At 40.9% G+C, this 22,971-nt stretch overlaps 1 protein-coding gene across 9 annotated transcripts in view; it reads left to right on the top strand.

The window, feature by feature from the left end:
- Window positions 1-22,971, top strand: part of FAM13C (family with sequence similarity 13 member C) — a 139,772-nt gene that overhangs the window by 46,617 nt on the left and 70,184 nt on the right. For 8 of the 9 annotated variants that reach the window (XM_060406447.1, XM_012105090.3, XM_060406446.1 and 5 more), the window contains one exon: window positions 14,117-14,235. The exons of the other annotated variant lie outside the window; for it this stretch is intronic. In XM_060406447.1, coding sequence (XP_060262430.1) covers window positions 14,117-14,235 — 119 coding nt within the window. The remainder of the gene's footprint in view (window positions 1-14,116; window positions 14,236-22,971) is intronic. 9 annotated transcript variants of the gene reach the window in all.

The raw sequence follows: 22,971 nt of genomic DNA, 5'->3' as shown, positions 1-22,971 counted from the left end.
CATTTTCGACTCTTTTGTTGACTCTGATGGCTACTCCATTTCTTCTAAGGGATTCTTGCCCACAGTAGTAGATATAATGGTCATCTGAGTTAAATTTACCCATTCCAGTCCATTTTAGTTCGCTGATTCCTTAGAATGTCGGTGTTCACTCTTGCCATCTCCTGTTTGACCATTTCCAATTTGCCTTGATTTATGGACCGAACATTCCAGGTTCCTATGCAATATTGCTCTTTACAGCATCAGACCTTGCTTCCATCACTAGTAACATCCATAACTGGGTGTTGTTTTTGCTTTGGCTCTGTCTCTCTATTCTTTCTGGAGTTATTTTTCCACTGATCTCCAGTAGCATATTGGGCACCTACCAACCTGGGGCATTCATCTTTCAGTGTCCTATCTTTTTTTCCTTTTCGTACTGTTCATAGGGTTCTCAAGGCAAGAATACTGAAGTGGTTTGCCATTCCCTTCTCCAGTGGACCATGTTTTGTCAGTTTGGTGATCATGTGATCAGTTTGGTTGGTTCCCTGACCAGAGATTAAACCTGTGCCCTCAGCAGTGAAAGTGCAGAATCCTAACCATGAGACCACTTAGGGCAGTCCCTCCCATGTGCTCTTATTGTATACACTGTTTGGCAGCCTAATTTTTAATTTAAGGATATATCATCAGTCCCATAAATGCTGGTGTTTCTCAAGGTTCTCTTCCAGGTTTTTTCTTCTCTCCCTTCACATATTGAATGGAATTATACCACTTATAGTTTTAGTCACCTTAATGCTTATTTCCAAATATTTATTCCTGGCCCTGATATGCCTCTAGGACCCCAGCCCATATATTTATCATTGCCACCTTGATGCTACCCGGACCCGACACCTAACTTTTCCATAACATTCTTTCTCTCCCTGCCTCCATCTCAGGGAGCAGAAGTATTAGTCATCCCATTTTTCCAAACTCGAGATTTGACATCATTTTCAGTCCCTTCTCTTTCTCATTCACCTACATCCTGTCAATCACCTGTTTAATATCTTTTAAACCAATCAACCTTTCTTCATTCTGACTGCCACCTCTGTAATGCCGAGTGACAGTCATGTCTAACTTGGGGTAACCTGATTATCCAGCTGTCCTCCTTCCTTTCACTGTCTCTCCTTACCTTCTAATCGACTTGCCTGACAGGCCCTAGATGGTTTTTGTCCAGTGCAAATCTAAACAGGTCTTACTTACAATTTTCAGTGACTTACCATTGACTTTCGTGAAATTAAAAGACGCTTACTCCTTGGAAGAAAAGTTATGACCAACCTAGATAGCATATTCAAAAGCAGAGACATTACTTTGCCGACCAGGGTCCGTCTAGTCAAGGCTATGCTTTTTCCAGTAGTCATGCATGGATGTGAGAGTTGGACTGTGAAGGCTGAGCACCGAAGAATTGATGCTTTTGAACTGTGGTGTTGCAGAAGACTCTTGAGAGTCCCTTGGACTGCAAGGAGATCCAACCAGTCCAATCTGAAGAGATCAACCCTGGGATTTCTTTGGAAGGAATTATGTTAAAGCTGAAACTCCAGTACTTTGGCCACCTCATGTGAAGGGTTGACTTACTGGAGAAGACTTTGATGCTGGGAGGGATTGGGGGCAGGAGAAGAAGGGGATGACAGAGGATGAGATGGCTGGATGGCATCACTGACTCGATGGACGCAAGTCTGAGTGAACTGCGGGAGTTGGTGATGGACAGGGAGGCCTGGCGTGCTGCGATTCATGGGGTTGCAAAGAGTTGGACACGACTAAGCAACTGAACTGAACTGAACTGACCATTGACTTCAGAATAAGATTTCATAGGGCTCATATGATCTGGCCTCTTCCTGTGCCCTGCTCACCTTGTTGGTCACCTCCCCACTTATATTTGACTCCCACCCAAACATAGCCAATGGCCCTGAGTTCCTCGAACATGCCGGTCCCTCACTGACACCTGTTTGCCTTGGTACATTCTGTCTCCCCGTCTCTGCTTCATTCTTAGACCACTTCAGTGATGCTTCTCCCATGAATTGGGTCTGCTTTCCTTTCTACGTGTTCCCAGAGCATCTCACACATACCTTTATCCTAGTGTAGCATTGCTCATACTGCGATAGCCTGTGTGTGGCCACCAACACCATCATTGCCACGACCAGACTGAGAGCTCCCTGAGGGCAAGAATTAGGGAGAACACAGAATGTGGCGCCTGATAGAAGCCACATATTAGAACGAAAAGTGAATGTGTAGATGACCCTTGGTTAACATGTATTGGAACTGTGGGAAGCCACTTATATGCAGATTAAAAAAAATTATGGTACCTGTATTTTCATTTTACAAATCTTTAAATGAACTAAGTGTGGGGAAAAGTTTGTGTTGACTAGAGATCACAACATGTAGAATCAAAAGAAGGGTTCAAGTCCTGTTTCCATCCAGGTGGTTTCAGCTTCTTGCTTGCGAGTGAGTCACTCATCTATTCCTTGGTTTTTGAGGCAGAGATGAGAATATGCAGATTTTGACGGGGAGTGTGTACTCAGGCACCCCTAACTCCTGCGTTGTTCAAGGATCAGCTGGAGTCAGAAACCCAGGAAGTCCGTAATGCTGAAGAGGTGGCCTGTTCCTGAATTCTAGGAGTTTTAATGGTCAAGTCAGAAGCTTCAAATGCCTTGAGGGGTCAGGCTGGTTCAGAGGTCATGTAAGCAGTTTTTAGGGCCTAGCTGTGGCAGTTTGAGATCCTGTGCTTCTAGGGAACAAAGCAGAGTGACGAGGGCCAGGGTATGCCCTCTGCTTTCCTCCGAGCTTCGTCCCGTTTGCGGTCTTCTGCAGACTCAGTGACATGCTGCAGTTGGTTTGAGTGAGTTGGAGGCTTGGACAAGGCCTGATTCCTCAGTGGGACAGGAGCAGGCATGGAGCTCTCTGGAGTGAGACGCTTGGATTTGGGGCCTGCAGGACACCCAAGGGTGCTCATCTTGCCTCTCTTGCAGCCACTTTTAAGCTCATTAAAGGAGGACCTTCTGGTCTTTGTGAATCTCTCTCACTTTGGAGTCCTGTCTTCTTTATCCACATGCTTCAGAGGAGCAAAAATAAACACCGCTGAGGACCCAAATGCCTGGTGACTCTCTCTGATACTCTTTTGTTTGCTCTCTTGACCTTACACCTGTTGAATGTAACTGTGTTCATGCTGATTTGCATGGGCTATGTCTTGGGTCTACAGTGATAATGTTACTTTGTCTAACGGGGCCCATAGATTGGAGCCTTTCCAGACGCCCAGCCTCTTCACAAATCTAAACCTAAGTCAGCCTACACTTACAGCAAACAGTTGTCAAGGAAACAGCACAAACCAATCACAGGCCTCTAACTCAGCTTTACTATTATCTTACCCTTGAAAATATGACCCACCAATCTTATAAGGAATTCCTGTCTTCCTAACCCATCATGCTCTCCCTCCCTGTTGCCATTTCAAACACTTTATAAAACTCTTGCTTGCCCAGAATCCTTTGGAAAGAGTGTTCCACTGCTCATGAGGCCCTTTACTCTCCCAATTCAGAGGCTGTATTCCGTTGGATAAAATACATCACACTTGTTACTGAGTTATTTTAGTTTTGTCATTGAATATTGGTGACAAGATGGGATCTGAAGACAGGTGCTGAAGATTGCAGAATCAGTTCCTACATGCAGATGAAGTTTCCACCAGAGCCCTCTTGGTTTGCTGGCTCTTGGGCCACTCTGCTTCCGGTGGAATTCTGCTTCTTTTGCATTCTGAGCTGCATTTGACCTAATTCTTGCAGGCAGATAATTGAATTGTGAGAGACTCTAGGTTTTTAGGGTGAGACTTAAGGTTTCAGGAACTGTGTGCACAGGCAGCTGGAAGCAGGTAACTCCTCTTGAATTAGAGAGGATTATTTCAAGGGAAAATAATAGATACTCTTCTATCTAAGTGAAGCAAGATGGCAGCCATTAGGGGACTCACAAAACTACCAGGTTAGCCTTTATAGCATAAACCACAGGTGAACTTGGGGCAATAAGAGAAGAAATTCAGAGATTTTTGACCAACAGCACATCAAAATCTAAGTAGGCACAAGTCAGACTACTAAAAACCATCAAGGCATCCTGCACTATAAATAAATCTTTTTTCAGTTGAGGTAAATTTGGTACATAACACAGTAGTCTCAGAGTATAACATAATAATTCGATTTTGGCATATACTACAAAAGTGATTGTTACGTAAAGTCTAGTTTTCCACCCATCACCATACAACTTCACCATTTTTGCCCGTCTCCAACCCCTTTCCCCTCTGATAACCATTGATCTGTTCTTGTGTCTATGAGTTTTGTTTGTTCATTCGTTTTTAGATTCCACATATAAAGTAAAATCATACAGTGTTTGATGATTTTATGCAGCAGACCCTGATTCGATTCCTGGGTCGAGAAGATCCTCTGGAGGAGGGATAGGCTACCCATTCTGGTATTATTGGGCTTCCCTTGTGGCTCAGCTGGTAAAGAATCCACCTGCAATGAGGGAGACCTGGGTTTGATCCCTTGGTTGGGAAGATCCCTTGGAGAAGGGAAAGGCTACCCACTCCAGTTTTCTGGCCTGGAGAATTCCATGGACTGTATAGTCCATGGGGTCGCAAAGAGTTGGACACAACTGAGCAACTTTCACTTTCACTTTCTTCCATGCAGTATTTGTCTTTGCCTGATTCATCTGACTTAGCATAATATCCTCAAGGTCCATCCCTGTTGTTGTCAATAGCAAGATTTCATTCTTGCTTATAGTGGAACAGTATTCCTCTGTGTGTGTGTGTGTGTGTGTGTGTGTGTGTGTGTGTGTGTGTGTGTGTGTACACATGCTGCTGCTGCTGCTGCTGCTAAGTCGCTTCAGTCGTGTCCAACTCTGTGACCCCATAGACAGCAGCCCACCAGGCTCCCCCGCCCCTGGGATTCTCCGCTACATCTTCCTTATCCATTTGTCTGTCAGTGTGTCCTTAGGTTGCTTCCGTATCTTGGCTAGTGTAACTAATGCTGCTGTGTACAGTGGGGTACATACATCTTTTCAAATTAGTATTTTTTTTTCCCTCAGAATAAATACCCAGGAGTAGAATTGCCAGGCCATTGAATATTTCTATCTTTAGTTTTTTGAGTAACCTCCATACTGTTTTCCGTAGTGGCTGCACCAGTTTACACTCCCACCAGTAGTACACAATGGTTCCCTTTTCTCCACATCCTCGCCAACACTTGTTATTTTTTGTCTCTTTTATAATAGCTGTTCTGATAGGTGGGAGATATCTCAGTATGGTTTTGATTTGCATTTCCTGAGCTTAGTGATGATGGACATCTTTTCATGTGGTTGTTGGCCATCATTATGTCTTCCTTGGGATGATGTCTTTCCAGATCTCTGTTGTTTTTAAATTGGATTGTTCGGAGTTTTTGTTGTTGCTGTTTTTGAGTTATATGAGTTCTTTTTATTTTGGATATTAGTCCCTTGTTATATTTATGATTTGTGAATATTCCCTCTCATTCAGTAGCTTGCTCTTTGTCAGTTTCCTTTGCTGTGCAGCTTTTGAGTTTGTCATTTGATTATTTTTGCTTTTGTTGCAGTTGTCTTTGGAGTCAGATCCAAAAATATATCCCTAAGAGTGATGTCAAGGAGCTTACCATATATGGTTTGTTTTTTTTTTTCTAGGAGTTTGATGGTTTCTGGTCTTACATTCAAGTCTTTAATGAATTTTGAGTTAATTTTTGTATATGGTGTGAGATGGTGGTCCAATTTCATCCTTTTGCATATGGCTGTCCAGTTTTCTCAATACCATTTATTGAGGATGCTGTCCTTTCCCAATTGTACACTATTGTCTCCTTTGTTGTAACTTAATTGACTATATATGCATAGGTTTATTTCTGGGTTCTGTTGTATTCCATTGATCTATATGTCTATTTTTATGCCAATACAATACTGTTTCAATTAGTAAAAATTTGTAATATGGTTTGCAATCAGGTAACATGATATTTCTAGCCTTGTTCTTCTTTCTCAAAGTTACTTGGACTATTTGGTGTCTTTTGTGGTTCCATAGTAATTTTAGAATTATTTATTCTAGTTGTGTAAAAAGTGCCATTGAAATTTTGACAGGAATTGCATTGAATTTATAGATTGCTTTGGGTAATGTGGACGTTTTGACACCACTAATTCTTCTAATACGTGAGCATGGAATATCTTTTCCATTGACGTGTGTCTGTTTCGATTTATTTCATCAATACCTTTTCAAGATATAGGTCTTTCACCATCTTTGTAAAATTTATTCCTAGTTATTTTATTTTTTGATGTCATTGTAAGTGGGGTTGTTTTCTTAATTTCTCTTTCAGATAGTTTATTAGTGTGTAGAAAGACGAGAGGTTTTTGCGTATTGATTTTGCATCCTGCACTTTTACTGAATCTGTTTGTTCTATTTCTTGTAGAGTCTTTAGTGTTTCCTCTGAATCATGTCATGTCATCTGCATGGTGACAGCTTTACTTCTTCCTTCCCAATTTAGATGTCTTTCTTTTTCTTGCCTAATGGCTCTGGCCAGGACTTCCAGTAGAATACCTGTCAGCCTGTACTTACTGGAATTGATTGTTGTGGAAGCACACATCAGTTAGAGTCCTTCAAATCATCTTTCGGTGGCTTTCCTTGCACTAGAAGATAGGCCTTACTGGCCTTATAAGGAAATTCCCATCCTCTTAGCTAGTCATGCGCTGTTTCTTTGTTACCTCTTGCCTAGATACTCACTCTTGCCTAAAGTCACTCGGGAAGAATGCTCTCCTGTTTCATAGGTGCTGTGCTCCCCCAGTCTATGGATAGTTTCCTCTTGAGGAAAGGACATCAGATTGGTTACTAAACTGTTTGTTTTGTCATTTGACAATAGTAAACTTGAAATGTTGAAACAGGATGGAAAGAACTCCAAATTTTGAATTAGGAGATTGAAATTAGGCTCTGGGTTCTTTAGCTTGGGTACAGCAGGGATACTGAACCCCGGGCCATGGACTGGTACTGGTCCTTGACCTTTTAGAAACAGATCCGCCTGGCGGGAAGTGAGTGGCAGGCAAGTGAGCAAAACTTCACCTGTATTTACATCTGCTCCCCATTGCTCACACTGTTGCCTAAGCTCTGCCTTCTATCAGATCAATAGTGGCCTTAGATTCTCATCGGAATGTGAACCCTATTGTGAACTGAGCATGCTAGGGATCTAGGTTGTATACTCCTTATGGGAATCAATCCCCAAACCACCCACCCCCCACTCACCCTGGTCCGTGGAAAGATTGTCTTCCATAAAACTGGTCCCTAGTGCCAAAAAGGTTGGAAATTGCTGTGGTACAGTATGGTCCTATTTTAGGCAATTTGAATTAAAGTATTGAGTATAAAATATTAAGTCACTCAATGTAAAAAATTTGAAATAATTTAATTCTACCTCCAGATTTATCAAGATTTGCATTATTTAAAGCTGTTTGGATCTATTGAATTATAAGCTGTGTTTATTTTATTGAAATATTTCCACTTCAGCTGGTGAACAGAAATACCTAAAACCTTCTGTTATGGGACTGGTCTTAAAATATAAATCTCAGTTAGATTTTGCAAAATCTTCAGGAAGTCATCTCTTGCATAAAAGACAGTCTTTCTGTCCTAGGTAAATCGTCTGCCTTGTCTTCTCTTGATTAGTCTAACTTAGTTGCCCTGTGGCATGTGGGATCTTCATTCCCTGAGTAGGGATCCAACACGTGTCCCCTGCATTGGAAGGTGGATTCTTAACCACTGGATCACTAGGAAAATCCTAGAAATTATTTTTAAAATGGAAGTGGTAAGATTGAGGAAATATGTAATTTCCCTCTTTATTAAAGGATCAGAACATTAAGTAATAATCAGACAGTTTTTTAAAAGAAATTTAAATCATCTCTTCCAGGGCTTCCTTTCCCCCAGTTATGAAATGAATGTGATAATAACAAATAGTTCTTTTAATCAGGGCTAAAAATCTTTAAAACTCCAAATTATTCAGATGGACTATAAGTTACTTTCACAGAATTGTGCAAATTTAAGGTAACAGGAACTTTAGGGTCATATAGGAGAGGGTATATTGATAACATTTTCCTTATTTGTTTTAAAAGCTGAAAATGTGTGTCCTTCTGAACTGTGGAGGTATCTTAAAACACAATGCCATGAATTTAAGACATTTTTATTAGCAACGGAGTGATTAGTTATAAAACCATTTAATTTAAAAATTGAGCCTGCAATTGGAGAAAATAACAGTTTTAATCAATTATGGAATAGAATGGTTACAGGTAAAACCTCAACTGTGAGAAGACTAAAAAATGACTATTTTGACTCACCATATCTTTTAAGATTTAGAGAATGCATATGTCTTTGTGGCTTAAGGGTAGTATTCTGGCTTGGCAAACTAGAGCAGATGGGCAAAAACTGGAATAAGGATGGAAAATTATTCTGGGTCATGGCTGCTGCTGTTGCTGCTGCTAAGTCGCTTCAGTCGTGTCCGACTCTGTGCGACCCCATAGATGGCAGCCCACCAGGCTCCCCTGTCCCTGGGATTCTCCAGGCAAGAACACTGGAGTGGGTTGCCATTTCCTTCTCCAATGCATGAAAGTGAAAAGTGAAAGTGAAGTCACTCAGTTGTGTCCATTTCTTAGCAACCCCATGGAACGCAGCCCACCAGGCTCCTCCATCCATTGGATTTTCCAGGCAAGAGTACTGGAGTGGCGTGCCATTGCCTTCCCTGTCTGGGTCATGGATTTGTACAAATTAGGGAACTTGGAAGGACCTGAAACAGTGGCCATGCCATTGGATTAAAGATAGACTCTCTCAAGTTCTTTATGATCCAGCTGAACTCTAAAATCCCAATGAAGGTGAAATATCATATTTCACCATTTCTGCTTAAGGGTGTCTGTTTTTTTTACAATTCAGCTTATTTATTTATTTAATTGGAGGCCAATTACTTTACAATATTGTAGTGTTTTTTGCCATACATTCACATGAATCAGCCACGGGTGTACATGTGTTCCCCATCCTGACCCTCCCTCCCACCTCCCTCCCATCTCATCCCTCAGGTTCATCCCGGTGCACTGGCCCTGAGCACCCTGTCTCATGCATCAAACCTGGACTGGCGATCTATTTCATATATGATAATATACATGTTTCAATGCTATTCTCTCAAATCATCCCACCCTTGCCTTCTCCTACAGAGTCCAAAAGTCTGTTCTTTACATCTTTGTGTCTTTTGCTGTCTCTCATATAGGTCATCGTTACCATCTTCCTAAATTTTCTATATATGTGTGTTAATATACTGTATTGGTGTTTTTCTTTCTGGCTTACTTCACTCTATATAATAGGCTTCAGTTTCATCCACCTCAGTAGAACTGATTCAAATGCATTCTTTTTAATGGCTGAGTAATACTCCATTGTGTATATGTACCACAGCTTTCTTACCCATTTGTCTGCCGATGGACATCTAGGTTGTTTCCATGTCCTGGCTATTGTAAACACTTCAGCTGGGGCTTTGAGCCTCTCAACCTAATTAATAGATAACTTCTCTCTTGTCATTTTGTATACTATCCTAGCCTCTGCTCATGGGTCAGAATATGACCAAAATAATGTTTTATTATGTAATTTCTTTCTCATGAAATGTCTCAGAGCTTAGACAGTTTGTTCCTGCATATAGCAGAAAACCCAGAAATACCTGTACTGAGGCTGGGCTTGGGACTTGCAGGAGGTGAAGTCAAAGGGTAGAAGAGGGTGGTTGGGAGCAGGAAAAGATATAGGATGACTCCTCTTACAGATGCCCATCCAGACTCTGCCTAATTAGGTGGTTTGAAGATTAACCTGGAGGAGAAGATCTTGGCTTCTACTTGCCTTGTTCCCATTGGTCAGTTTGTACCTCCCGTTTGACAAACGCATTAACACAGAAGTAGGCAAGTTAGTGTCTGCCATCTCATGCTTTAGTCTTTGTCAAAAACAGATTCTGTAGTTCTTTGGGGGCAAAGAGGTCTCATTTGCTTTTATATAACCCTCTTAACTATCAGCATCCTTGGTATGTAGTAGATGATCGCTTTTTTACCGTGGTGGCTCAGACGCTAAAGCGTCTGCCTGCGATGTGGGAGACCTGGGTTTGATCCCGGGGTCAGGAAGATCCCCTGGAGAAGGAAATGGCAACCCACTCCAGTACTGTTGCCTAGGAAATCCCATGGACAGAGGAGCCTGGTAGGGCTCCATGGGGTTGCAAAGAGTCGGACACGACTGAGCAACTTCACTTTTCACTTTCACTATAGCTGACATTCAATGTTGTATTATTTTTCAGGCGTGCAATAGTAGTTCAACATTTGTATGCATAACACACTGATCATCACGATATGTCTCGTAACCATCTGTCACTATACAAAAATGTTGCAGTACTGTTGACTATATTCCCTATGAAGTGCATGCCTGTGACTTATAACTGGAAGTTAATACCTCTTAAATCCCCTTCATTTGTATTGCGCAGTCCCCTGCCCACCTTCCTTTTGGTGAACATCAATTTATTCTCTGCATCCACATGAATGTTTCTGTTTTGTTTTGCTTGTTTGTTTTGTTTTCTAGATTCCATATATTAGTGAAATCATATGGTGTTCGTCTTTCTTTTTCTGACTTAGCATAATGCCCTCTTGGTTCACCCAAGTTGTTGCAGATGGCAAGATTTTGTTCTTTTCTTATGACTGAGTAATGTATTCAGTGAGCCTGTATGTGTTTATACTATTCTCTTTTTCCCTTCCGTTCTTCTAGTGATGGACACAGATTGTGTTTGCATGTTGGCTGTTTGCTGCAGTGATCATAAGGGTGCATGTGTGTGTGTGCAGGCTAAGTAACTTCAGTCATGTCTGACTCTTTGCCACCCTGCGGACTGTGGCCTGCCAGGCTCCTCTGTCCACGGGATTCTTCAGGCAAGAATACTGGAGTGGGTTGCCATGCCCTCCTCCAGAGGATCTTCCTGACCCAGGAACCAAGCCCACATTTCTTATATCTCCTGCACTGGCAGGCAGGTTGTTTTCCACTAGTACCACCTGGAAAGCCCAAAAGGGTGCATATATCTTTTCAATTAGTATTTTTGTTTGCTATGGATAAATACCCAGATGTGAAATCACTGGGTCATATGGTAGTTCTGTTTTTAATTTTTTGAGAAAACTCCATGCTGTTTTCCATAGTGGCTGTCCCAGTTTGCATTTGCACCAACAGTGCATGAGGGTTTCCTCTTCTCAATATCCTCACCAATAATTATTTGTTGGTTATTATCAGAAAGACATTCTGATAGGTGTGAGATGATCTCTCACTGTGGTTTTGATTTTCATTTCCCTGATGATTAGTGATGTTGAGCTCTTTTCATGTGTCTGTTGACCATCTGTATGCCTTCCTTGATGAGAAGTATCTACTCGGGCCCTCTTCCCATTTCTTAATCAGATTTCTGTTTGTTATGAGTTGTGTGGATTCTTTGTATATTTTGGATATTAGCCTCTTATCAGATACATGATTTGCAATTATCTTTTCCTGTTCAGTAGGCTGCCTTTTGGTTTTATTGATCGCTTTCTTTGCTGTACAAAAGCTTTTTAGTTTTGACGTATTCCCATTTATTTATTCTTGCTTTTGCTTGTAAAATCCATAGGAGTCCTGCAATGTGTGGCCTGAAACCCTTTTTGGCCTCTGTGAGTTCAAAGGATGAGATAAAACACTCTCTTTGGGAAAAACAAAAACCAAAACTTACTGTTTCTTAAAAGGGTTAAATTTTAATAAAATTGAAATTTCTGTTTTAAATTGTTTAGAAATTAGAAGGGCCTTGTCATTAGGTCTCCAAGTAGGGTGGTTTCTAAATACAGTGTTTAAAATAATATTTTAGTATAGAAACCTGAAACGTGCATCCCAACACAAAAGTAGTTTGCTTTCACTGAGCTCATTTGGACTAAGTCTCCAGGTATTTCCTTAACACTAGTTGCAGAATATTGAGCTTGGGAGGAATTTTTATAAAAGGATTATAATTATCATCATGAGTAGCTCCCATTCCATGGTATGCCTCCAGTTGGCAAGCAGTAAAAGAGCATCTTGTTCAATACCTTCATGAGCTTGGAATATTATCTCCATTGTACAGATAAGGAAACCAAGGTCCAGATGATGGATGTAATTGGTCTAAGGACACATACCTCACATACATGCAAGCAGAGCTATCTCACTTGAAAACCATTGTTTGGGGAAACTTGACCAGTATTCACGTAGCTGTAGAATTTTTTGCAAGCAGCTACTATGTCTAAGGAAATGTCAGACACTAATGGCAACCTTCCATGTGGTGTGTCTTCTTGCCTGACGCTGGACGCTTCGAAAACTGAAACTAAAGAAAGAATCTTGGTGTTTCTAATTCATTTTTTTCTCAGCTCTGCTCCTGCTTCCCATTTTACCCCTCTTATAGGAAAGCATTCCTATGGTTTTGCTGTAGAAGTTTCTGATGACTACTTGGCAAAGAGCCCCGCCAAACTATTCTCGTATTTTAGAAAAATGCTTTCTGAGATGCCTCACAAACTGGCACTTACACTGACTTCAGCCTGTACCCACAGGAGAGGGACTTGTCTGTATTGTCACCACAATATACTGCACAGTCAGAGCCTGATTCACTGTGTCACGTGAATATTTTGACTGGATAACAGTGGCCATCTGCATTTGCTGAATTTCTTACTGATTTTGGATTTCGTATTTCATTTTTCATGTAAAGAAGAGCTATTTTATCCTAAAGCAAGTTTGTCAGAGGTTTGGCATGGCTCAAACACTATAGTGTTTCAATTGCTGAATGTATATAAGTCTTTCATTTTGCGTATGTGTGTCTTTGTATTGAATACAGATTCATTTTAACTTGGGAATGTTTATGATACTCTCTAGACTTGACTTCTGTTAGATTTCCTAAATTAATTAGTAGAGTTCATCATAGGATGATGGGGCCAATCTAGTGATTTCTTTGGGTGCAGTATAGACAGGTGTGTGTGTATGTGTGTATATATGTGTGTGTGTGTGTGTGTGAGAGAGAGAGAGAGAGAGAGAGAGAGAGAGTGGGGAGGAGAGGGATACTAAGCATACTTAGGATTTGGAATTTATAAGAATTATTTGTCCCTTAGTTTTCAGATTCACTTAAATTTCTTTCTTATTATAGGAATAATGTATCATTATTTTAATGAAGGTAGATGAGCACCCAAAAGAAAAAAAATGACATCTTAATGTTAGTCATTGTTAAGATTTTGGTTCACTTGATCTCAACTTTGTATTTGTGTGTGTGTACATTTATACATATATTTGATTTGGCAAAATTGAGCCTATGCTGTTAATATTCTGGAGATTACTTTTTCAAATCTATTTGTTCATTAAATACTCCTGTATAACTTTTTCATAGTTTTATTTTGGGCTGTGCTGGGTGTTTGTTGCCGAGTGGGCTTTTCTCTGTTTATGGTGACTGGGGGCTACTCTCTAGCGGTGCACAGGCTTCTCATTGTGGTGGCCTTTCTTACTGCAGAGCCTGGGCTTCAGTAATTGCCTCACACGGGCTCAGCAGTTGCAGCTCCTGAGCTCTAGAATGCAGCCTCAGCTGTGGCGCGTCGGCTTAGTTGCTCTGTGGCGTGTGGAATCCTACCAGATCAGGGGTCAAACTCATGTCTCCTACATTGGCAGGTGGGTTCTTTACCACTGAGCCTCTAGGGAAGCTCTATAATATGTTTAATGTTTGTAAAATTTAGGTTTTTATTATTACTTTCTCCTTATTCTGTATCTGGAATTTTTTTGGTTGCACCGCATGTGGGATCTCAGTTCCCTGATCAAGGTTGAGCCTGCACCCCCTGCCTTGGAAGTGCAGAGTCTTAACCACTGGACCATCAGGGAAACCTCCTCTTTATTTTGTAACCTGGCAGCAACTGCCAGATAGAAAGAGACTTTTTCAGTTTTGAACTACTCATCAGCCCTCTTCCCCACAGTCGTCAGTGGTGTGTGTTTTCTACGGCTTGCTGCTCTGCTCTGTGACCCAGCCCCCACCGGAGAACACTGTGGAACTGTTGGCTGCTGACGGTTCGTCTCCCTTTCCTGTTTCTCTTGCAGGAGACAGAGCATGTGGTGTCCAGCCAGTCGGAGTGTCAAGGGAGACCGGGAACACCAACTCAGGAGAGGGCACACACCCCCACCTCCAGGTGCCAAGAAACTGTGCGAGTTCAACCCAGGTGGGCCCTTTGTTGTCACAAGTTGCAGTGGGCCTGGGGTTCCTCTCCCAGACCAGTAGCACCTGTGCTTGTTACCCCCACACAAGAGGCAAGGCTTTCTCACACTCATTGGCATCACTTTGAAGTCAGAGAAGCTCTTTAATGGGGGCTAGAAGGAGAATCATTGAGTCTAAGAGAAATATAAACAACCTACTTTCTCTCCCTTCAGTCAGAAGATAATCAGCCTTAAGGCTCAGAGAAGAGTAGAGACCTTCCTGCCCTGAGAAAGAGAAATGCTGATATCATCTTGTCCTCTTTCATTCCATGCTAGAGATGATTAGCTTTTCTTCTGTGATCATGGTAATTAGTAATAATAGTGTAGGCATCAAGCCAATTGCTTCTCATATATTCTGTCATTTAGCTCTCATCCCTTCCCTGATGCGACTTAGCAGCAGCAGCAGCAGCAGCCTTCCCCAGAAAGTGGCTACTCTTAGCCTCATTTTATGGAGAAGGACCCTGAGGCTGAGACATTGAGGCACTTGCCTGATATTGTACAAGTGAAAAAGGCTGAACCAGAATTTGAACCTACAAATGTCTGATTGCAGCATAGCAGGTGTGGCTTCTTTGCTGATCCAGGTGATGTCTCTAAGCCCCAAAGTGGCCCTGGGCTGGCCTCTCTGGTCTCCTAGACCTGCAGGAGACAACTCCTGGGTCCAGGGCAAGAACATGGGTGAAGGCTGACTGTAACAAGGTTGACATGGCATTCAGTGGGAGCCTGGCCTTGCAGCTGTCTATGGAAAGTCTCTTCTGGAAGTAAACAGAAGAAAGAATTCAACCACTAGTTGTGTCAGCTGTCTTTGTAGGATCTTGTGTACAGTGTAATCATAGCTCGCAGGAGAAAGGGAGGGCTGGGCTTCTGGCATGACCTTTCAAAATTTTTTCTAAGGCAGCAGAGTCTAAATGAATCAACAACAGACAAGATTGGCTGTACTATGAAATGTGCTTTTATTTAAAATTAATTTTTATCAGACTATAGTTAATTTACAATGTTGTCTTATTTTCTGGTCTACAGCAAAGTGAATTAGTATGCCTATTTCCATTCTTTTTAGATTCTTTTCTCATTTAGGTCATTACAGAGAATTGTGAAGAGTTCCCTATGTTCTACAGTAGGTCCTTATTAGTTATCTATTTTATATATAGTGAAATTGTGTTTTTAAATATTCAGCATACTACATTTAGAATCATAGCACCTCAGATGGTTGATAGAGATCCTAAAATTAAGGTGATCTATTATCTGGTTGGATTCTTGGATATCTTTTCTCACCTTCTTTGCTGGTTGCCATCTCTTGTCTGTTTATTCTTACCTGACCTTGATGAGACTCAGTCCCATTGTTTCTCTGCTGATCAGAATACTCACCCTCCTGCTGGAAACCTTATTATAGCAAAGCTGTTTTACAGCCAGTTTAGACAGTGACCCTGTCTTATCCTACTAGACCAGTGACTGCCTCTCTCAGGAATAATAAGGCCACCTCTATTCCTATGCATATTTCAAAACTGTAAAAAAAGACACAACAAAACACACAACAGACAAAATGAAAACAACAAACAAAATGCACATTCATATTTGTATGGAATGCATGGTTCCCTTTGGGATGAATATTCCACAGAGGCTGATGGGGAGAATGAGGTTAGTAATTCACTTTCTCAAAGATGCCAGATGTTTGGTAAAATTAAGACCACTTTATATCCCATCTACAGTGGAAAGGGTAAATGGTATTATTGCTGCTATCAGAGGGCAAGTCAGAAATATAATAGGATTCTATGGTGGGGATTATTCACTTATGACTAGTAAGAACTAAGAGTGTTGAATTAGAGAAGTCCTCGTGGGGAAACAGACAGGCTAGGCCCTCTTATACTTGGGAATGGGGAGTTACAGCTCATTTGGATTCTCAGATCTATGGCACTTTTCTTCAGAAAATAAGAGATGCACATATACACGTAAGTTTGTGTAACGTTTTAGGAGGTTCCTGGCCTCTTCTGCATGTCAGAAAAAGGAGCCAGATGCTTTGGTCACTAGGCAGCCTTCCTTGTTGAGTCAAGATAGTCTCCCCAACAGAGTGGCCGCTTCTTGCAGAAACAGATCTGGTCTGTCTTCCTCTACACTCCAGCAGATCTCCCTGGGACCCCAAATATCTTGTTGTTCTTTTATTCTTTTTTCCGTTCTAGCCTCCATGTTCCACTTTGCTTTCTCATCTAGCAGCATTCCGGAATTGTCTATGCATCAGCGCTGACAATCACAGGATCTGGTGTCAAGTTGCAGATCAGGAGCTGTGAAGCCAGTTATGTCTGGCGTATTAGGTTTAGTATTTAGATTGGTATGGTAACTTTAAACTACAGAGTTATTTGTCACAACCATGGTGACGTCACCCAGGATCATTCTAATGGAACTTAAAAAAAATCTCAAAATATTACAGGGATTGTGAAATTTGATGAATTGGTGAAATGAGATCTGAGGCTAAAAACAACTTTTAGTCAGGTAGCTCACTTTCCTGATATCCTTCTCTTCCGTTTTAAGCCCACATATGGCCTGGTCCGGGCATATCATGCTCAGTAAGATCTTGATAGAGACATGGTACTGTAACAAGATACTCCAGGGCTCAGTCTGGCTCAAAGTGAGGAAATAAGCCAGGCTAAATCTCAGCAGGTGTAAAATGCCTCCTTCTTGGGGATGGAGGTTGAGGAGGAGCACGTTCTTAGTATAAGAAACACTTTGAGAAAGAGAAGAAAGATCAGTCTGCAGCAAGAAGTTGTCAGTGGTTTACGTGTGATTTAAGTGAGACTCATAAGGGTAGTTAGTATCCAGAGAATGAATCCATCCTTGTAGAGGTGCAGTTTTGAAGCTGACTGTGTCATGAGGTAGTATTGATCTTCTCACGTGTGCCAAAGAGAAATGGTTTCACCTTCAGCTCTGAGATCATGTTGTTCAGCTCTTTCTAGTGCACGGAGTCTTTATCTAATGTCTATGGATGAGCATCAGGGAGGTCTGTGAACGTTTTTGCCAAATTTTGATTGTCTTTATGTATATTGGTTTTCTGTTGGTACTGTAACAAATGACCACAAACCTGTGGCTTACAGCAACACAAATTTATAATCTTATGGTTCCGTAAGGACAGATGGCCAACATGGGATCCCACTAGGATAAAACAAACATTGTCAGCAGGCTTACATGCCTTTCTGGAGACTCTAGGGGAGAACTGATCCATTTCCTTGCCTCTTCCCGTTTCCAGAGGCTGCCCACATTGCTTGGCAAGTGACCTCTTCTTCCATTTTCAAAGCAAGAAACATTGCATCTCTCTGAGCATTCTTCCATGTTTTCTTCTAACTGTGACTGAGTTCAAGCTCCTACTCCTCATCTCACAACAGGCCAGTAAATCAAGAGATGAGTTGTTAGGGCAAGAAATAGCGATTTTGTTCAGAAAGCCAGCAGGCTGAGAGGGTGGTGGACTTGTATTCCAAAGAACCATCTTACCCAACTGAGATTCCGACTTCTTGTCTGAAAGGAAGGCAAGGCTGCTGACACGTTTATTTTATCCCAGTGGGAACCATGTTGGCCATCTGTCCTTACAGAACCGTAAGACTATAAATTTGTACCTAGGAGGCATGGTGGTGTGGTTGGTTGTTGCAAACCACTTGGTGCCAGAATTGTTTGTTCTTACAGCTCTCTATGTAGGTCTGATTACAATGTTCCTATAAACCTACAACAGGACAAAGGTTATTCTCTTTTTTCTCTGTGTGTGAATGGAAAAGTGTTAAGCCTTTAAAGGTCAGAGCCTTGAGAATGGGCTACCATGTTATATTTCAGGCTGTGGGCAACATTCTTTCACGAAAGGTGCAGAGCAAGCATGGCTGAACACAGGTGACGGAGCACAAGGTTTAGAGCTAAAGGAAGAGATCCAGCGTGGGGACAGGGTGTTCTCTGTTCCTGCTTTGGGCAGGAGAGATGTTCCAATTTTAAGGATTCATGTGATCAGATTGGGTCCACTGAGATAACTCACTGTAATCACTCCATGTCAAGTTCCTTAACTTAATGACTTCTACAGAGTCCCCTTTGCCATGTAAGGTAACAAGGGGAGGAGAGCAAGGAACAAACATACAGACATCTTGGTGGGCAGCTTTATTCTTCTTACTCCTTAGGTTTATTTTTCCAGAGAAAATCTCTAAAGCATTTACGAGAATCTCATATGCTACCCATGACCCAAAAGGTTTAGACTCACTTTCTTAATCTCTTCCTGCCTCCAAGTTTGCTTGTTCTGAATTCCCTCAAGAGAGCCAACTTCAGATAGTGACTTAGCCCATTCTATCCTCTTTCTTTGCATCCTTCTTCCTATTTAGCATCTCCCCCCATCTTTCTATTTTATTCCTCAGTTGTATGGTATCCCACAGCAGAGATCTCACATTTGGTGTCCTGCAAGTGTATCTAATATGGAGATGCAATTGGCTTGTAGACTGTTTCAAAACATTTGTGTTGTCCAGTTGCTAAATCCTGTCCAGTTCTTTGTGACCCCACGGACTGCAACATGCCAGGCTTTCCTGTCCTTCACTATCTCCCAGAGTTTGCTCAAACTCACATCCATTGAGTTGGTGATGCCGTCCAACCATCTCATCTTCTGTTGCCCTCTTCTCCTCCTGCTTTCAATCTTTCTCAGCATCAGGATCTTTTTCAATGAGTCAGCTCTTTGCATCAGGTAGCCAAAGTATTGGATCTTCAGCTTCAGCACCAGTCCTTCCAATGAATATTCAGGGTTGATTTCCTTTAGGATGGACTGGTTTGATCTCCTTGCTCTCCAAGGGATTCTTAAGAGTCTTCTCCAGCACCACAGTTCAAAAGCATCAATCCTTCAGGATTCAATGTTTAAATATCAGAGATTTTATGGATTTTTGACATTCTTTTGAAATATGTAAAAATGGGATAACCCAGGGTGTACATTCTTGTAAGGCAGTAATTAGTTGGAATAATTAGGAGCAGCTCTTCGTTTTCCCACAATTCCCACTCAGATCTCTATGTATGCTCTTTGCCTGGCTCTTATAGACCGTTTGATTTAAATGCCTACTTCAATCCTTTTCTTCCCAGCAACTGCTCATCCTTAGGACTCTAGCTGCCTGGAGCTCAGCCCGAATAAGGTGATGGCTGATAAATACCTTAATGCTTCCTTATGAAAGACGATGTGTTTACATTTTAATTTGGATTTTCAGTGCATCTGAGTGGTGGGGCTGCATATTGCCCTACTCTGGCATGGTCCTTAGTATCTGGAGCTTTTTAAAACTCGTAGGTACAGAACTGCATTTAGTTAGAGCAAGAATGAAGCTTTAGTAATCATTTAATACAACCCTCTCATTTCCTAGTTTGACACCCAGCAAGGCTGTAATTTGCTTAAGCCCGGGCTTCCCTTGCAATAGAACCAGGACAAGCACCATCAGCCTGTTTAGAGCAGTTAGGTGATGAATATGCATCAGTTTGATTGATTTTTATAGCTAAAGCCAGTGCCAATTCTGTAAATGCTCAGATATGACAAAAGGGAATTTATGGTTGTAGGAGAATACTAATGAAGTGGCGGATTTCTTACCCAGCTAAGTAAATTTACTTTTGAGAGTGATAAACTCACTTGTGTTTAAAATATTGTATTAAAATTTATGACAGTATTAAGCCTTTTAATGTCATTAAAGACCTTGCCTGTATAAACAAGAGCTATTCTATAGCAATATGTTACTACTAATTAAGTTGGTGGTTTCATTTGCGAACTGGAGTTCATTAGATCATCTGAAGTCCTCAGTTAGAGGGGGTTGAAGATTGGGGTATTAGCAAGGATAATGGCCTTTGATGGCTTTGACTATTTTTGTAACATTTCAGATAAAAGAGAAAACTTTGTTGCTTTATGGAAGGAGGAAGTTTTGTTGGCAGCAGCTTTTCCTTGGGGGATAAATCCTTTCATCTTTTGTTTTTGAGATAGACAACTTGTGTGTGTTCTAATAGCTACTTGTTTCTTGTTCAAATGTTTTTTTTGTAGAAGTAGGCAGAGTCTAAATGGGCTCTGCTAAAAGGAGAAAGAATGAGTAAGGGAATGAGCACCCAGAGGTTTTTAACAGTAAAGAACATAAAATGTGCCTTTTAAGACTGTACTAGAGCAGAGATCTGTGTATTATCAGTGTGCTCTTCTTGTTAGTGTGTTTTTAGAATTTATTTTTCATTTTTTAAAGGGATATGATAGAGATTTTTTAAAAATTAACTTGTCGACAGAATTTTGAGAGTCTGGTACATAGTTGGGTAATCATGGATTCTAAAAATAGCCTTTTTTGCTTATACTGCATAGAATGGCAGTCATGTAGTGAGGGTTCTCCTCAGCCCCTATCCTGCCTCCACCCCATGGATGCAGAAGAACGCTGGTGGAATGGAAATTAAGAAATTCAGGGTCTTAAATACCATATGGTGTCACTTATATATGGAATCTAAAATATGACACAAAGGAACTTATCTGTGAAACCGAAACATACTCATATAGAATACAGACTTGTGGTTGCCAAGAGGGAGGTGAAAGGGGATGGATTGGGAGTTTGGGGTTGTTGTTCACTCGCTAAGTCATGTCCAAGACTTTGCAACCTCATGGACTGTAGCACTCCAGGCTCCTCTGTCCTCTCCCAGAGTTTGCTCAGGTTTATGTCCACTGAGTCAGAGATGTTATCTAACCATCTCATCTTCTGTTGCCCCCTTTTGCCTTCAGTCTTTACCAGCATCAGAATCTTTTCCAATGAGTCAGCTCTTTGCATCAGAAGGCCCGATTACTGGAGCTTCAGCTTCAGCATCAGTCATTCCAATGAATATTCAGGGTTGATTTCCTTTAGGATTGGTTGGCTTGACCTCCTTGCAGTCCAAGGGACTCTCAAGAGTCTTCTCTGACATCACAATTTGAAAGCATCAATTCTTGGCTCTCAGCCTTCTTTATGATCAAACTCTCACATCCATCCATATATGACTACTAGAAAAACCATAGCTTTGACTATATGGACCTTTTTTGGCAAACTGATGTCTCTGCTTTTTAATATGCTCTCCGGGTTTGTCATAACTTTCCTTCCACAGTTTTGGGTTAACAGATGTAAACTATTATACCCCAGATTTCCCCAGCAGCTCAGTGGGTAAAGAATCCACGTGCATCAGAAGACACAAGAGATGCAGATTCAATCCCTGGGCCAGGGAGATCCCCTGGAGGAGGAAACAGCAGCCCACTCCAGTATTTTTGCCTAGAAAACTCCATGGACAGGAGTTGCGGAGTCTAGACTGAGCACATGGCATGCATACATGAAAACTTTTATATAGAATAGATAAACAACAAGGTCCTACTGTATGGCACAGCAAACTATATTCAACATTTTACGATATGATGGAAAAGAATGTGAAGGGAACGTATATATATATATGTATAACTTAATCACTTTGCTGTACAAAAGAAATTAACACAACATTGTAAGTCACCTCTACTTCAAAAACATAAACTTAAAAGAAATGCAGGTTTTACCTCTTGTCTATAAGGTGACCACCCTCTCCCCTAATTCATGTTTCAGTCAGGTGATTTCTAAAGCCCCATTTGCCTCAAGCCTGAAAATTGTCAACACCCCGGATGTTTAAAGGATTAGACATGGAAAGACTTTAGCTTAATAATAAAGCTCTTGCAGCCACAGATAAAAATAATTTATCCTCCCTGCTGTAGACCACGCACAAAAGAATCCCACACCAAATCCTTAGTGTTGATTGAAAAAGAGCCCACACTTGATTATTCTGGAAATGAAACCCTCTTTTCCTTCTTCATTTTATTTATTTTTTTTTTGAAGTATTCTGCCCTTGATCACTCAATAAAATGTTATCATGTTGGCTGGACAATGATTAGGATAAAGATAAAAGGGAAACTCATTTTTCATTAAAAAAATAATAAAAGTAAGTGACACATGGTTTTTTTTTTTTTTTTGACACATGGTTTTATTAAGAAATACAGTAAATTCCAAGGAAATAAAAATTCCTTATAATTGTATACCGCCCAGATATAACCTCTGCTACTGCTGTAGTATACGTTTTAATGTTCTTGCCTTTGTTTTAATTTGGGCATGAAAAAGAATGATGTGTGTGTGAAAGGGCCTTCCCAATGCAGCAGAGTTTGAATCTGTTAGAGAAGTAATACTTATTTTAAGCAAACCCTACAGAATAAACTAGACTGGAAAGTATTCTGACTATCCAATCTTTATACAGAAACTAATAGAGCAATGGGTTAATTATCACAAGGCTGCTGAGTTCATTTACGGCTAAGTTGAACAAATTTGATTTTCTATAATGAATACCTTAATGTATGATTTTCTATAAGAAACTTATTTTACAGACTGTAGTCTCTTTATGGCCCTATGTTTGAAATAATATTTCTAGGAGATGGAGCAAAAAACTTTGTCCTTAATGTTTCAACACCTTGGGAAACTTCTTGCCCTAACTTGGAATTGATTTAAGAGAGAAATTTCAGTAATGATTATAGGTGACAGTGTGGGTTTAAACTTAAATCTAATTTAGAACATTGACTAGCTATTTAAGTAGTCAGTGTTCCTGAGGCCATGGGAATGAAGCTGTTCTTCTTACTCTTCATCTTCCCAATGAGGCAATGGCTACTCCAGTGCCTCTGTTCGTATTATCAACAGGATTATTCCTTTTCAGGACTTATGCTAAAT

Source organism: Ovis aries, chromosome 25 (genome assembly GCF_016772045.2).
Source record: "Ovis aries strain OAR_USU_Benz2616 breed Rambouillet chromosome 25, ARS-UI_Ramb_v3.0, whole genome shotgun sequence".
In the NCBI taxonomy this organism is placed as follows: Eukaryota; Metazoa; Chordata; class Mammalia; order Artiodactyla; family Bovidae; genus Ovis; species Ovis aries.
This window is presented reverse-complemented; position numbering and strand designations above follow the sequence as displayed.